This window comes from Dermatophagoides pteronyssinus, unplaced genomic scaffold (assembly GCF_027571235.1).
Source record: "Dermatophagoides pteronyssinus isolate colony J.1.1.1.1 unplaced genomic scaffold, Derpt_VIB-CSIC_2022.12 sq0011, whole genome shotgun sequence".
Lineage (NCBI taxonomy): Eukaryota > Metazoa > Arthropoda > Arachnida > Sarcoptiformes > Pyroglyphidae > Dermatophagoides > Dermatophagoides pteronyssinus.
The window spans coordinates 228,576-243,683 of record NW_027461535.1 but is presented as its reverse complement, the minus strand read 5'-3'; the positions used below and the strand labels follow the sequence as shown (position 1 = coordinate 243,683).

Sequence of the window (15,108 nt, the reverse complement as noted above, 5' to 3'; positions counted from 1 at the left end):
AAAAATCTTTATTATGGTGTGTACAACGTAACGCAGAACGCAGCACAAAACGTAAGGCAGAACACATAAGGCAAATCCGCGAATTCAACACACACACGCACTTGTCAGTCACAATAATATTCGGCGCGAGTGTCTATTTGGGCAACTATTTCGACAGCTGATTGGCCGAAAAAAAAAATTCTTGCCTTTTCGATCACATGTCACATTTTTTTGTTTCGAAAATTTTTTTTTCAAAAATTTCAAAGATTTTTTCAAGATAAAAATTTGCAACAAAAAATGGAATTATTGTCCGAAACAGGTTTACGTATTGATGGACGTCGTCCAAATGAAATCCGGAAAATTAATTGTAAATTAGCCGTATTCGAACAAGCGGATGGTTCGGCTTATTTTGAAATTGGTAATACAAAAGTATTGGCCGCTGTTTATGGACCGCATGAAATAAGTGAACAGAATAAAAATAAATCCATTCATGATCGTGCCATTATTAATTGTCAATATTCAATGGCAACATTCAGTACATCGGAAAGAAAATCCCGGCCACGTGGTGATTTTCGTTCACAAGAAATTAATGCCTATTTAAATGAAATATTTGAAACAGTTATTATTACTGAACTTTATCCACATTCACAAATTGATATCTATTTGGAAGTTCTACAATCCGATGGTAGTAATTATAGTGCTTGTGTTAATGCTGCATCATTAGCATTAATACATGCCGGCATTCCGATCAAAGATATTATCTGTTCATGTTCAGCCGGTTATTTTAATCAAATTTCATTAGTTGATTTGAATTATCTTGAAGAATCAATTCATTCCATTCCGACTATATGTATTGCTTTGCTGCCAAAATCAAAACAAACCGTATCGATTGAATCAAATGGTAGAATTAATGTTGATTCATTGGAAAAAATGATCTCCGATGTAAGTGATGGTTGTCAACAAATATTGACGGTAATGAAAACTGTAACATCAAATTATATTAAAGAATTAAATGTATAGCAAAAAGGGTTGAAAAAAATTATATTTTTTTTTGTTTAATCGTTATTACAATTAAAGTAATTATAAATGAAAATTGAAAAAATTACAAATTTTATAATTTTTTTTTGTTTGTTTTGAAAAGATTTATTTCGCGAGTGAGAGAGAGAAACGATAAAATCTATTTGCGTTCTTTTTCCTTTTTAGCCGCTTCAGCTTTTTGTGCTTCATCTTTTTCATACGATTTTATGTATTTGGTTATTTCGCTTGCTGGTAGCATACGAATTTTTGATTTACCATTTTCACGGGTAAGTGTAACGATTTCAACTATAGTGAAAGATGGAATAGAAAAACATTAATGGAATGTGGAAAACAACCCAGGTAACTTACTTTTATCTTCGGTCAATTTAGTTGTATCAAGTGTTTTGCTCAATACCCGTATGGTCAATTCTAATGCCTGTTTCAAATTAGTTTCACCTTCTTTATATTCTTGTTTCAATAATGCAACAGCAGCACTACTATTATTACCAATACAAGTTGCTTTCCAACCGGAATAATTACCACTTGGATCTGATTGATATAATTGAAATCCATAATGTTTATCCCAACCCATATACAGTACTGATACACCAAATGGTCGTTTACCACCATACTGGGTATATGCTTGTTTAATATCGCAAAGCCAACTAACAATACGTTCACATGGTATACTTTCACCATATTGTAATAAATGACGTTGAGCAATTAAACGTAATTCATTTGTTAAAACATTTGCATCCGATGTAATACCGGCAACACTACAAGCCATATCACTAAAGAAAATAAACAAAAAAGATTCGAATGTCAGTCAATCAGTCAATAATGTGGGGGACACAAAAACATTACTCATAAAGTTTGTAGATTTTTTCCGAAGTAATAACATCATCAAGTAATTTATTCGGATTACGTTTTTCAGCAGCTAAAACAATACCATCAGATGCTAAAATACCAAGACAAGTACCAGCATGTTGAATTGCTTCCATTGCATATTCAACCTGATATAATCGACCTAAAATTAATTGATAAATATTGTCAGAAATTTGAAAAAAAAATTTGATAAAAACCTTCAGGTGAAAAAATTGTTGTTCGAGAATCATAACGACGAGCCTAAATTTTATTGAAAAACAAGAATTAATTATGCAATCAACTTCAAAGAATCTTCAAAGAATTTAAAAAAAACAAACCATTTTGTTTTGAAAATTTCAAAGAGAAAATTTTAGTTTTTCAAAAATGACAAGAAACAAAAAACGATGATCACATGAATCAGCAAAATAAGACTATTTCAACAGCCTGGCAAACAAAAATGACTATTTTAACATTTCGTAGAATGATTCGATTTTTTGGTCATAGTATTTATGAATGAAATTTTGAATTCGAACGCTTGAATACATTCGCGATATGTAAATGTTGTGTTATCATTCTTCTTTTTTTTGATTATCCGTTGAGCACATTTGAAAAAGATAACCTTTTCCGTTCAAACAACGACATTTGTCAGCCACACTTTGTTTCATGCAGTTTTTTTTCTATAATATCATTAAGGAAATTGTGATTATTTTCTATTATTAATAAAATTATATTCATATTTAACATTTGGTAGCAGAGCGTGGTTCTACGTTTCCCGCCTCTATCCTATCTTGTTTACATTTACTGTAATCGCCATTCATCTAACCTGATCTTACCTAACTTACTCCCAGATTACTTACCTTACAAGCTGACTTGTTAGGCGTTCTGAGAGCTGTGGAATGGATCGCTGGCAATTGGGACTCTGTCCCGAATGTCTTGATCATTCTTAACAGTCGTGGCACATTGTGTCACCTCAAAGCACATACTAACGGTAGCCAAGGCGAAATAGTGAGTCAGATAATATCTACTTCCCCTGAAAATGTCTATATGTCATGGCGTAAGGCGGACCGATCCTGTGCATGGGAAACCAGAATCAGACGGCGAGCAAACTCCATTTCGAGACATCAAAGGGCGGCAATATTATTTGATAGGATCCCATTGTCGGCCGTCAGAGCTAGAGAAAGATCAATGATGCTTGAAAGATGGCAATTTCTATACCAAAATGACGCTGCAGGAAGTGTAACTAGAATGTTGGCCCCTCGGGTAACATCTGTCATTAAGTTTGCAAAATACGCCAATTACTGGTTAACACAGACGTTGACAGGTCATGGACAATTTGGATATCATCTTAAGCGCTTCGGCCTTATTGATGATCCAAGCTGTCCTTGTGGCCACAGTGAGCAAACTGTTCGTCATCTGGTATATGATTGCCCTCTTTTGGCCCGGCTTCGACTCGATTACCGGTTCGAAATGCAGAGATCTTTAACCAGTAAAAAGAAAACTAGTACAACCTCCATATTTTACGCGCGCGTAGCGGAAGCGGCGTTTGATTGGAGAGTACTGTACTAGGGAAGTAAGGGAGATATATGCCTTCAGCGTAACAATCCTCAAGGCTATATACAGCTTTGAGCGTAACAATCCTCATAGCCTCTCCTAGTTATAATTTTACAGTCCAGAATCTTATAAAAAAACCTAGATCTTTTGTTTCTTTTTCCTTATCTTTTTATTTTTTTTCTTTCTTTATTGTTATGTACTCTACGATTGGTTACATGGTGACGACGCCTTGCTCATTATGATTGTAATGTGCTCACGTTAAGCACGTGTATTATTATATTTTTCATTCATTTATCTTGATTATTAAATTGAATTTAATAAAATCGTTTAAAAAACGCCTGCTTTGTATTATTTACCTCTCGGAACGTTTCTGAATCGTTTACATTATATATTTTATATTGATCAATCAAGCGAAACATATCCAATCAAAAAGAATATTTTTGTATTATATGCATTTTATACCTTGGCCAATGCCAAGGATTAATTTCGAAAGATCAATAAAGTTCATCTTTTTTTAAACGAAAAAAAAAAAAAACTCCCAGATTACTCCCAGCGTAACAATCCTCATAGCTTCTCCTAGTTATAACTTTACAGTTCAGAATCTTATAAAAAAAACCCAGATCTTTTATTTTCTTATTTCCTTTTTTTCTTTTTCATTTTTTATATAATTTTCTTATATATTGTTCCATCAAGCGAAACATAATCAATTTGAAAAATTTTTGTATTATACGCTTTTTATAAACCTTGGCCAATGCCAAGGATTATTTTTGAAAGATCAATAAAGTTCACCTTTTACAAACGAAACAAAAACTCCCAGATTACTAATCGATCACCGAAAAACCGAGCGTCGACTATTTGGTCGCCGCAAAGACATTGACAATTCAAACAGCATGCGAGCAAACTATGCGGCGGTTTAGAAAAACAAGAAAAAAGTCACCGCACTGGGAAACCCCGGAGATCCATGCATCTTTGCAGAATCTCCGGCGGCAATTACCAATTGTAGGGACATTTTATACCAGAGTATTAGCAGAAACCATTGCTAACTTCAATCATCACATTAGCGAATATCTGGAACAAAACAATATAGAAGTCGACGACGTTATAATGCCTAAGTTTCTCAAAACTAATAGGAAAAGACCGGAAGAACTTGTTAATATAGCTTGCGAAGTCCACCCATATATTCGTGTTAGAACTATGACATCGTGTCACGTTCATTTAATCATGCGGTTTGATGATTGTATATAAAGACATACATTGATTGATGTCATTCGTCCTTTTGTTTTTATTTGTGTATGATGTGTGATGTGTTAATGTGCGATGAAGTTTTGATTTTAATTAAAATAAATAAAATATTGTTTTTATCATTGTTGGTCATTTTTACTTAACAATTCGCAATTTACTAATCAACGAGATGAACCAAAAAGTGATCATCGACTGGGACACCGTTCACGTTGAAGATCTTAACCGTCTTAAACAATGCTACAAATGTCTAGGATTCAATCATCTATCACAAGTGTGTCAATTACATTTGATCGGCAACATTATAGTGCTATAGCAAAAAAAGTACTCCCCCCCTTCCTTAATTCAGCTCGCTTCGGATTAATTCGATAGCGGCCTAAGTTTTAAACAATTTGCAGGTCACTCCATCTCACTTCCCATCACTTGCAACAAAAAGAATCATCTTATCAAACTAAAAAAGCGGTTTTCGGATTACTTTCCAGATCTTGATACAAGTACTGTCAGTTGGATTGTAGATCCTTTTAAATTGCATTCAAATTGCTCTGACATCGAAAAAAGTCCAAATTTTAAAGCAAAAATCATTCTTTTTAAAAAATTTTTTTTTCTTATTAATAAAATTATTTTTTTTATTTGTTTGCACTAACCCTTTGACAATACAATAAAGAAAGAAAATAATGAAAAAAAGGCAGAAAGAAAGAGAGAGATCAATCAACAAAATGAAATAATGAAATCAAAATAATAATAATAATAATCGATCAACAAAATAATGAAGAAAATCATAAAACGACGACGACCAATAATAATTTCCAAAAATTTTCTACAATTTCAGGGAAATTTCCAACCGGTGATCAAATATGGTCGGAAATCCAAATTTTTTTTCTTTTTGGCAGATTTCAATCAATTAGTTAGACAGGTAAGTTAATTAATTGGAAATATAGCTTAAAATCCATTGTTTAAATTTAGTAATACGTGTACAAACACCAGGTAATGATGGTTCACCACAACCAATACCCCAGGAAATAATACCAGCTAGAAACCAATGTCCATCTTCGGATTGTACTTGCAGTGGACCACCACTATCACCTTGACATGAATCATGACCACCAGCATCATAACCAGCACACATAAATATATCCGGTATATATTCATGACGACCAGCCGATAAAAACATATTTTTACATCGATCATTACTAATTATAGGGACACGAACTTCTTGTAATACTGTTGGTAAAACGCCACCTATAATTGATTGGAAATTGGAAAAAATCGATAATCAATCAATACAATTTTGGTTCAAAGTAAAATGATAATTTGTTATGACCTTCACTCAGTCTTCCCCAACCGGTAACAGTTGCATTTCGGCCTAACAGTTCAATATTATCGGGTGGTAAACAAATTGGTGATATATGTGGTAGAAAATCAATTGGTTGTTCCAATTGTACCAACGCCAGATCATTTTCATATGTAAAAAAATTATATTTTGGATGAACAATTTTTTGTTTAACACTACGTTCCAAATGTGGATATGGTTCACGTGAACTAGAAAAATCATATTCACCAACACGAATACGAATCTGGGTTAGTAATAAACTTAAAAAAAAATGAAACGAAAGAAAAGAGAAAATTTTATTGTCAGGATTTTTTGTTCGGTTTTTCGGTTATAAGAATGATGATGATGTTCCACTTGTTGTTGATGGCACGATTGATGACCTCGATCTTTTTTAATGAACTAAGAAAAGAAAAGTGCGAAAGTTTTTCATCATCAAATGATGATGATGGCCAGATTTTTCGTTCACACTTTTTAAATTTAAATCTGGAAAATCTTTTTTTTGGTTTTTGGCAGGGGAAAAAACAACGATAAACTTACTCATCAACACAATGACCGGCTGTTGCAATCCATTGATTATTTAATAATGCACCACCACAACGATGTGTACTTGAAAAACCAAAAAATGATATTCTTCTGACTGAAACCTATTTGAAATTGTTGTTGTTGGTAAGATTTGGGGACAAACGATAATTTCTTATTATAAATTTAATTTGAAAAGCAAAAAGAAAAATAACAATACCTGCCATGGCCATGCACCAAATGCTGAATTTTTACCACCAACAACTTTTGTTCTTGGTTTTAGTTGAGTGATTCCACATTGTTCAACTTTTTTCATTATTTTTCCAGGTAACATTCATTATGATAATTTGCGGTAGCCGATAACCAAATTTTAAAGATAATTACAAAGAGATAAGAAAAAGAAGAAGAAAAAATTTCAATATTATTTAAATTAGTTTATTTTGGTTTTTTTCAAATGATGATTACGGTTATTTTAATTATTCATTGGTAAATTACGTTTGCCATTCAATGATGATATTGTTGTTGTTGTTGTTATCGACGGCGTTGTTGTTGTTGTCGACGCTGTTGTTGTTGTTGTCGTTGATGATAATGGAATTGGTTCATTTGTTGTTGTTGTTGTTGTTGTTGGAATTGATGAACTTTCCGATAAACTAATTATATTAGTGGCAGCAGTGTTATTATCAATATTGATTGAAATTGGATTCGATAATCCACTATATTGATCATTAGTCGATGAACTAGTTGCTGCTGTTGTGGAAGTAGCGGCTGTCAATGTCCAATGACCAATACCATTAGTTATAGGTTGATGATTTGTAATCGTTTGTAATGGTGGTGGTGGTTTAACAATATTCCACGACGAACTTGTATTCGAAGTAATCAAAGGTTTATTATTATTGACGATGATAATTGGCCATGTCGGTCGTTTGGTTGTTGTTATTGGAATGTTGTTGTTGTTGATATTTGGACGACCAGTATAAATAATCCATGGTTTTTGTGATGTTGTATATGATGGTTTATGATATGGATAATGGTGATGATGTGATGATGATAATGATGAAGATAATGTAACCGGAATTTCTGTTGTTATCGTTGAATTTATCCATGGTTTTTTTGTTGTTGTCGTTGTCGAAACGCCGGTTATGTTTGATTGATGGCTCCCGGGACGTAATTTATTCGTTGTTGTTGATGATATTGTTGTTGTTGTTGTTGAAGCGGATGTAACGGTAACAACAGGAATATCATTTGGTATAGAATTAATTTGATCATTATGACCACAACAGCTACCGAATAGAAAACCATCAGCACAAGTACCCAAATGTTTACCTTCAGTTTTAATACATTCCCAAACAAACATACAAGTTCCTTGTTCACCAATAGCATTTGAACATTGTTTTGGTCGTATTTTCAGACAATCACCTAATTTTGGAAAATGAAACAGTGAAAAACGGAAAATTCACATTATCAATCAATGAAAATGAAGACAAATTCAATCAATGAAACAAGGTGAAAATTTTTTCAAATTTAATCAACAAAAAATCCTTACCTATCCCTAATAATAAACTTAATAATAATGATAATTGTATTAAACATTTAAACAAACTAAATTTTGTTTGTTTGTTATTAATAATATGCAGCATATAATCATCATAAATGTGATTTTGATCATCATCAATAATCATATCAAATGAATAGTATCGTTGTCGTTTATTGCAAAACATTGTTTTTAGGAATATAGAAAATGCTTCGGACTTGGATTGAAAAAAATTTGATTAGCACACACAATAAAAAAACAAGATTAAAACACTCTCACTTTATATACACACATTCACTTTATAACACAGATATACAGATAAGATTAAAAAGAAAATATATAACAACGAATAAACAAACAAACAAAAATCACATTTAAATATAGATCACAGATATTGATTGAATTCTGATGTTGTTTTTTTTAAATGTCCGATGTTTGTATTCTATGGTGATTAATTGCAAAAAAAACGAACGAACATCAACGTTAAAATGCCAAATAATAATAATATCTATTTATCATTGGATTTGGATTTGGAAAAAAATCGAATGATAAAATTTTGCTGTTGTTCGACTTTGTTGTTTGCAACTTTTTTTTCATTGTCCAATGACCATTATTATTGGCCATAATAATCTACAATTTTAGCTTCTTGATCTTCATTTTTTTTTTTTTTTTTTTGTTGATTTTTAAACAATAGAAAAGAGATGAAACCAAAAAATAAGAAACAACAACGGCAAGAAATTCTGGCTAATTTTAGAATTGACACATTCATTCGATCAAGCTAAAGTTTCGGGCTGTTTTTGAATGTTTATTTAAAAAAAAATTTACAAAAAAATCAACTGAAACGAACAAACAAAAATAAAAATAAAACTTGTCTCATTTCAGTCTGAGAGAGAGAGAGAAAAAAAAAGTAAGAAATAGAGAGGTATATCTATTCATTTCTGGGCCATTTTTTTATTTTTGATTCAATTCAATTTTTAAATCATCATTCGCCTTGGTCATGGATTTTTTTTTTTCCTGGCGAAGCCTACTTCTTGATAGAAAGAGAATGACAATCATTGAAGAAGAAGACGACCAGGTAAGAGAGAACGAAAAAAAAACGATAATGATTTCTCTATACAGACTAAATAATGGCCATGATCTTTATATTTAAAAAAAATATATCATCATTATCATTGAGCTGAAAATACAGGGGAGTATACCAATTTTTTCAACCAAAGAAATAAAAATATTTAAAAAAAATTGGCCGCATGGATGAATATCCTGTTTGACCGACTTTTTTCAAAAATTTAAATTTCTGGCCCTCTATATAGGATGATATAACAATCATTATAATGTGTGTATACTAAAAGAAACAAAAAAACAACATTATCAACAGGTTGGACATGAAATGAAAATGTAAGCCACATCGGGATAAAAACGCTATCTACCATTGTACAGACAGACATGTGTGTGTGTGTGTGCCATATTTTTTTTTTTTTTTTTTGGTCATTATTTTCAATGTTTGGATGTTTTTTAAAAGTTAAATTGAAATTTCGCCTAATCTTATTTGTTTGTTGTGTATTGTATAACAAAATATTAAATCAATATCAAATCGATACCATCATGGTATCGAAATAGTTCAATTTTAAAAAAGAATAGAAAAATAATAGAAAAGAAGATTATCGATCATCGATCATCATTGGTTATGTTTTGGCAATTTAAAACCGAATGAAAATTATCAAATATAGGACACTTCCAATTAAATTCCAATTTCAATTCTATTCTAGTTCTATAGTTTTTCTTTAGCTAATTCCGTAGTGTAATTCATTTCAATGTTCCATTGTATACAATGGCCAATCGTTACACAGGATAATAGGTTTAGGGTTTAGGTTATGAGAATTATTGCTTTTCTATTTACCACAATGGCAATAACAATAATCAAATGGCCATTTAAAATTGAATGAAGAAGAATATTTGCCAAATGAAAAAAGAGCTCGGCTGTCCGGGATATCATCATCATCATCTCTATATGTATGCTATTGCATTGTTGTTGTTGGGCTGGTTGTTTACTGCTGCCAGTTGTATGTGAAATAGAAAATCCTATTGAAAAAACCATAATAAAACAGAAAAACAGTGAGCAATTTGTTGTTGTTGTGGTTTTCATTTATCCTATCATATTATCATTCCAAATTATCGATATTATCTCCATCCATCAATCAATCATATCAAATTTTTTCTGTTGTTTTTGTTATTGAACTAATAGATTTTATTCTGTGTAATCGAAAAACAAGCGAAAAACAAACGAAAAAAATGATGGAAAAAGAATTTCCCGAATTGAAAAATGATACAATAATTCGACAAGCATTTGGTAAAAAAACATCCTACATACCGGTATGGGTAATGCGACAAGCTGGTAGATATTTACCGGAATTTCGTGAATTTCGTCAACATCATAGTTTTTTTGATATTTGTGAAACACCTGAGCTAGCATGTGAAGCAACAATGTTACCAATACGTCGTTATCCATCATTAGATGCTGCAATTATTTTCTCCGATATTTTAGTCATTCCAAAAGCCTTAGGTATGGATGTACAAATGGTTGAAGGTATTGGTCCGGTTGTTGATTCATTAGAACAACCATCACAAATTAAAACCAAAATCCACGTTGATAATAATATCGATGCCGAATTAGATTATCTTTATAAAGCCATTACATTAACCCGTCATACATTGGAAGGAAAAGTACCATTGATTGGTTTTGCTGGTGGTCCGTTTACATTAATGTCATATATGATCGAAGGACAAGGTTCAAAAACAATGTCCAAAGTTAAACGTTGGTTTTATCAAAATCCAATCGAAAGTCATGAATTATTAGATATTCTAACCAAAGCTATAATTCAATCACTTGTTGGTCAAGTGAAAGCAGGTGCACAAATGTTACAAGTTTTTGAATCACATGCCGGTTATCTTGGACCTCGGCAATTTGATGAATTTTGTTTACCATATTTAAATCGTATTAGTTATGGTGTAAAAGAACAATTACGTGAACAAAATCTAGATACTAATGATGTACCAATGATATTATTTGCAAAAGGTGCACATTATGCATTGGATAAAATGTGCGATACAACCTGCCATCAATATAATGTTATTGGTTTGGATTGGACTATTGATGCTGATCGTGCTAAAAAAGCATCCAATGGTCGAGTAACATTACAAGGAAATCTTGACCCATGTGCATTATATTCAAATCAAGATGATTTGGATTATTTAGTCGAACAAATGGTACAAGAATTTGGTAATGAACGTTATATTGCTAATCTTGGACATGGTATTTATCCAGATGTTAAATGGGAAAATGTTGCTACATTTGTTAATGCTGTACATAAATATTCTAAAATTCACAGTAATAAATAACACCAAAAAAAAAACGCAAAAACAACAAACAAAACAATGCAAAACGCAACAAAACAAAATGATCAACTAACAGATACAAAATGTAATCAATGTTTCCATTTTTATTTTTTATATTCATACAAAAATGCAATTAAAAAAAATTTGATTTTCCCATCAAAAAATTGGTCTATTATAAGGATGAACAATAATTTGTTTAGTTCCTGGACCAACTTTAATCCCGTTTGGTAATGTAATCCAATCGGTTGTTTCCATTACAGTCATCATTGGTCGTTTTGGTGGTGGTGATGGTGGTGGTGAATAACTTGGTTCAATATTATTATCCGGATATAACCGCGGATAGGTAATATAATCACTTGATATTGATGATGATACATTATTTGTTGTTATTACTTCGATTGGTTTTGAATCAATTTGATTTGAAGGAAATTTTTCTTCAGCAACAATTTCATCATCATCATCATTATTTTCTTGTTTAATATGGCTAATATCATCACCACCAGTAACATCACCATTTTCGTTGTTTGATTCCTGATTGAAAATCGAAAAAAATGATGAGAATTTTGTTCAAATCAAAAAAAACCAACTTACTTTTTTTGTTTCATCCAAAATTTCTTGTTTTATACAATCGACATTGTTCGACATTTCACCAAATCTATTTGTTTTAATTAAACGATAACCATAATTTGATGCCCATTTAGTCAACTGTTCTTGATTATAATCATAACTATTAAACATACGATAATAAGCACTAAAATGTGATGCTAAATGTAATTCATTATCATTATTAATACATGGTAAACCAGAATCATAATAATATTGATAATAATGATCATAATCATGATTCATATTTAATTTTATTGGTTGACATGAATCAATTTGTTGTTTGATTGATTCTTGATTACCATCATTTTCTTTCGGTGTACTTAATGTTGTTTGACTCACTGCTGATCTTGATTCACATTCATCCAAACGATGATATGATTCAAATTTTGGTAGCAAATCTACCAAATCATTTTTTAATTTTTGATTTATTGAAAATTGTATGATTGGTTCGGATTTTGTATACAGCAGCATTTCGGTGGGCCATTCTTGTTGATTTTCAACAATGTTTTCAGAAGTCGAACATTCAGGGATTGGAGATTGTTCTTTATTCAAATCAACACTGTCATCAACAATAGTACCATCATCATTGTTTGAATGTTTGGATTTGGATTTTTTCACTGTTGATGATTTTTCTTCATGTTTTTTCGAAAGTTTACGTTTTTTTGATTGTATTTTTTTTGATTGTTTTTGTTTCACTGTTCGTTTCTTGTTTTTCTTTAAATCTTTTGATTTTTTCTTTTTATTTTTCAATTTGTTAGATTTTTTACGTCTTTTCAAACTAGTTGAACTGCTACTTGCATTCGAATTTGTTTCAGAATCGGATGAAGAATTTGATTCTGAATCCGAAGAAGACGACGATGATGATGTTGATGATGAAGACGATGAATGACTTGATGAACTCGATGACGACGATGATGAAGAACGAGATTCTGATTCATCCGAACTTGAATCCGATGAAGATGTTGATGAGGATGATGACGAAGATGAAGCTGATTTCTTAGAACGTTTTTTATTCTTTTTATTTTTAATTTTTACAATTTTCTTTCGTGATTTTTTAGCGGATTTTTTCCCATTCGAACGTTTGACAGGTGATGATTCATCATCATCATCATCATTGATAACTTTTTTCTTCTTTTTCTTTTTCGCTTTTTTTGATAATTTTTTTCGATTTTTTCTCACAGAATCATTCTGATCTTCTAAATCACTTCGTATTTCACCTTCTTCTCTAGATGAATTCATCAGGGCTTTTGAATCATCATCGGAATCCGAATCTGAATCGTTAGCAGTTTTATTACGTTTTGTTTGATCATCTGATTTTGTGTTGTTTGCCGTAACGTCAGTCGCCAACGATGTCGAACCCAACGTATTGAATGTATTAACAAATTTAGGAATTTTTACTGGAATTTGTTTTTTCATTTCAGGTGCAACAATACAGGTTTTCGGAAATGCTTCCATCATACGTTTTTCTTCCAACATATCCAAAAATGATTTGGCCGATTGTTTTGCACTATTTTTTATATCCGATGGTTTAAGTGTTGGGATTTTTTCCTGGTTATTACCATTATCACCTTTCAAATCGTTACCAATCTGTTTGTTATCGGAATTTTTTCGAACATCATTCGATGGTGATGAATATTGAGAATCTGTTGGTGATGGTGAATAATTTCTTCGTTGACGATAATTATTATTACGGTGAAATCGACGATTACGATTAAAACCAGAATGATTATCAAAACGATCATTATTTTGATTATGATTACGATGATGAAATTTCGAAAATTGTTGACGATTTCGATTTCGAAAATCAATCCGTCGTCGATTATCCGAATAACGTTGACGTGGTGATCGTGATCTTGATTTCGAACGTTTATGATCAACATGTTTTTTAACATTATTATTCATCGAATCATTTTGTTGTTGAGAATTATTATTATTATGTTTTTCAATCGGTTCGGCCGATGATGATCGATAACGTATCGAACTAGAATTTGATCGTGACCGAGATGATCGATATTCACCTTCGGAACCTATTGGTAAAAAAAATCCATAAAACATTCAAAAATCATTTTCGCGAATCAACAACATTTCGAACATACCTGGATCATCATCTTTGTTGTTTGGATTCTTTTGAATCGTTTGATTATCAACATTATTCGAATCAATTTGTTTATCTGGAACCACTACATCTTCCGCTGGTTTTGAAGTCATTATCAATACAAAAATTCAACTTGGTTTTTGTCAGATTAAAATAAAACTCATTGAGAAGCATTTGTTCATCGATGATGACACAAATCTGTGTGTGAAATTCTGTTTGGATTTTGATTTGTTTTTTGCATTCCCAAAAAAAAACCCATTCATAAACAACGTATTTCGAGGAATTCTTTGAATTCAAAAAAACAGAATTGCGAAACACCAACAAAAAATTATTATTATTTCTTAAATTAAATGGAAAAAAAATTAACGAAAAATTATTATTTTCTCGGTCGACTTGTATCGATCATCATCATCTTGGAAGATCGAAAATTAGCAAATTGGATCGAAACAAGGGGAAAAACCTTATTATTATTATTTGGTTATATTTTTACAAATAATAATTTTATTCATAAAATGAGACAACAACAACAACAGAATTACAAAAAACATTTTTACTAATCATCATTTAATTATAATAATTAAATTTATACAAAAGGAATTTGAATGAATGAATGAATGGAAGAAGAACGAAAAAATCTATTTCCGAAATGAATGCAAATGCAAAACAAGCGAAAAACAAAAACAAAACAAAACGAAGAAACAAACGATAGAATAATGAATATTGACAATACTGACATTCTCATTAACAATTTAGGAGTAAAAATTATTGCTGCTCCAAGTAGTGCATATCTTATTTTTTTTGGTCAATATTTCGGTTCTTTGGTTTCTCTGGTTATTCTGTTGTTGTTTGGTTGGTTGGTTGGTTGGTGGTGGATGATGACCGATAAAAACGAAAAAACTTCATTCAAAATGAAAATGTTCTGGTTTTATAAAATTCGCTTGTCAAAAAATCAGAAAAATGAAGCAATTTTTGAACTCAAAAAAA

At 31.3% G+C, this 15,108-nt stretch overlaps 5 protein-coding genes across 8 annotated transcripts; 2 read left to right on the top strand and 3 right to left on the bottom strand.

The window, feature by feature from the left end:
• Positions 1–6: 6 nt before the first annotated feature.
• Positions 7–1,088, top strand: LOC113795613 (exosome complex component RRP41-like). Its single transcript, XM_027345816.2, has one exon. The coding sequence runs from the start codon at positions 277–279 to the stop codon at positions 997–999; it is 723 nt and encodes a 240-aa protein (XP_027201617.1). The 5' UTR covers positions 7–276; the 3' UTR covers positions 1,000–1,088.
• On the bottom strand, positions 1,009–2,309 carry Prosalpha3 (proteasome alpha3 subunit). The gene is made up of 5 exons (XM_075821568.1): positions 2,199–2,309; positions 2,079–2,121; positions 1,861–2,023; positions 1,366–1,787; positions 1,009–1,302 (listed from the first exon to the last, which is right to left on the bottom strand). Exons 1-5 carry the CDS (start codon positions 2,199–2,201, stop codon positions 1,157–1,159), a joined length of 777 nt encoding a protein of 258 aa, XP_075677683.1. The 5' UTR covers positions 2,202–2,309; the 3' UTR covers positions 1,009–1,156.
• Positions 2,310–5,439: 3,130 nt separating this feature from the next.
• On the bottom strand, positions 5,440–10,173 carry Sb (serine proteinase stubble). Of its 4 annotated transcripts, none has more exons than XM_075821555.1 (7): positions 9,928–10,173; positions 8,043–8,247; positions 6,995–7,915; positions 6,720–6,805; positions 6,518–6,624; positions 5,972–6,240; positions 5,440–5,889 (listed from the first exon to the last, which is right to left on the bottom strand). In XM_075821555.1, the coding sequence occupies exons 1-7, from the start codon at positions 10,171–10,173 to the stop codon at positions 5,573–5,575; spliced, it is 2,151 nt and encodes a 716-aa protein (XP_075677670.1). In that variant the 3' UTR covers positions 5,440–5,572. The 4 variants fall into 4 exon arrangements, with proteins under 4 accessions (XP_075677670.1, XP_075677671.1, XP_075677673.1 ...); XM_075821556.1 differs by having other exon boundaries at positions 8,043–8,821; positions 9,928–10,103; XM_075821558.1 differs by having other exon boundaries at positions 8,043–8,059; positions 9,928–10,097.
• Positions 10,164–11,601, top strand: Urod (uroporphyrinogen decarboxylase). Its single transcript, XM_027345758.2, has one exon. The coding sequence runs from the start codon at positions 10,320–10,322 to the stop codon at positions 11,424–11,426; it is 1,107 nt and encodes a 368-aa protein (XP_027201559.2). The 5' UTR covers positions 10,164–10,319; the 3' UTR covers positions 11,427–11,601.
• LOC113795485 (uncharacterized) lies at positions 11,508–14,346 on the bottom strand. Its single transcript, XM_027345672.2, has 3 exons — positions 14,126–14,346; positions 12,015–14,056; positions 11,508–11,954 (listed from the first exon to the last, which is right to left on the bottom strand). Exons 1-3 carry the CDS (start codon positions 14,235–14,237, stop codon positions 11,580–11,582), a joined length of 2,529 nt encoding a protein of 842 aa, XP_027201473.2. The 5' UTR covers positions 14,238–14,346; the 3' UTR covers positions 11,508–11,579.
• Positions 14,347–15,108: the final 762 nt, after the last annotated feature.

Excerpts from the sequence above, each read along its gene's own strand:
- LOC113795613 (XM_027345816.2), top strand. The coding sequence starts at position 277 with ATGGAATTATTGTCCGAAACAGGTTTACGTATTGATGGACGTCGTCCA.
- Sb (XM_075821555.1), bottom strand. The coding sequence starts at position 10,173 with ATGAAAACCACAACAACAACAAATTGCTCACTGTTTTTCTGTTTTATT. Across the intron at positions 8,248-9,927 it reads TTATTGTTATTGCCATTGTG|TCCGAAGCATTTTCTATATT; the intron begins GTAAATAGAAAA and ends TTTCAATCCAAG. Across the intron at positions 6,806-6,994 it reads ATCATCATTGAATGGCAAAC|TTGAACAATGTGGAATCACT; the intron begins GTAATTTACCAA and ends TAATGAAAAAAG.
- Prosalpha3 (XM_075821568.1), bottom strand. Across the intron at positions 2,024-2,078 it reads AACAATTTTTTCACCTGAAG|GTCGATTATATCAGGTTGAA; the intron begins GTTTTTATCAAA and ends AATTAATTTTAG. Across the intron at positions 1,788-1,860 it reads AAAATCTACAAACTTTATGA|TGATATGGCTTGTAGTGTTG; the intron begins GTAATGTTTTTG and ends TATTTTCTTTAG.
- LOC113795485 (XM_027345672.2), bottom strand. The coding sequence starts at position 14,237 with ATGACTTCAAAACCAGCGGAAGATGTAGTGGTTCCAGATAAACAAATT. Across the intron at positions 14,057-14,125 it reads CAACAAAGATGATGATCCAG|GTTCCGAAGGTGAATATCGA; the intron begins GTATGTTCGAAA and ends TTTTACCAATAG. Across the intron at positions 11,955-12,014 it reads TTTTGGATGAAACAAAAAAA|GAATCAAACAACGAAAATGG; the intron begins GTAAGTTGGTTT and ends ATTTTCAATCAG.
- Urod (XM_027345758.2), top strand. The coding sequence starts at position 10,320 with ATGATGGAAAAAGAATTTCCCGAATTGAAAAATGATACAATAATTCGA.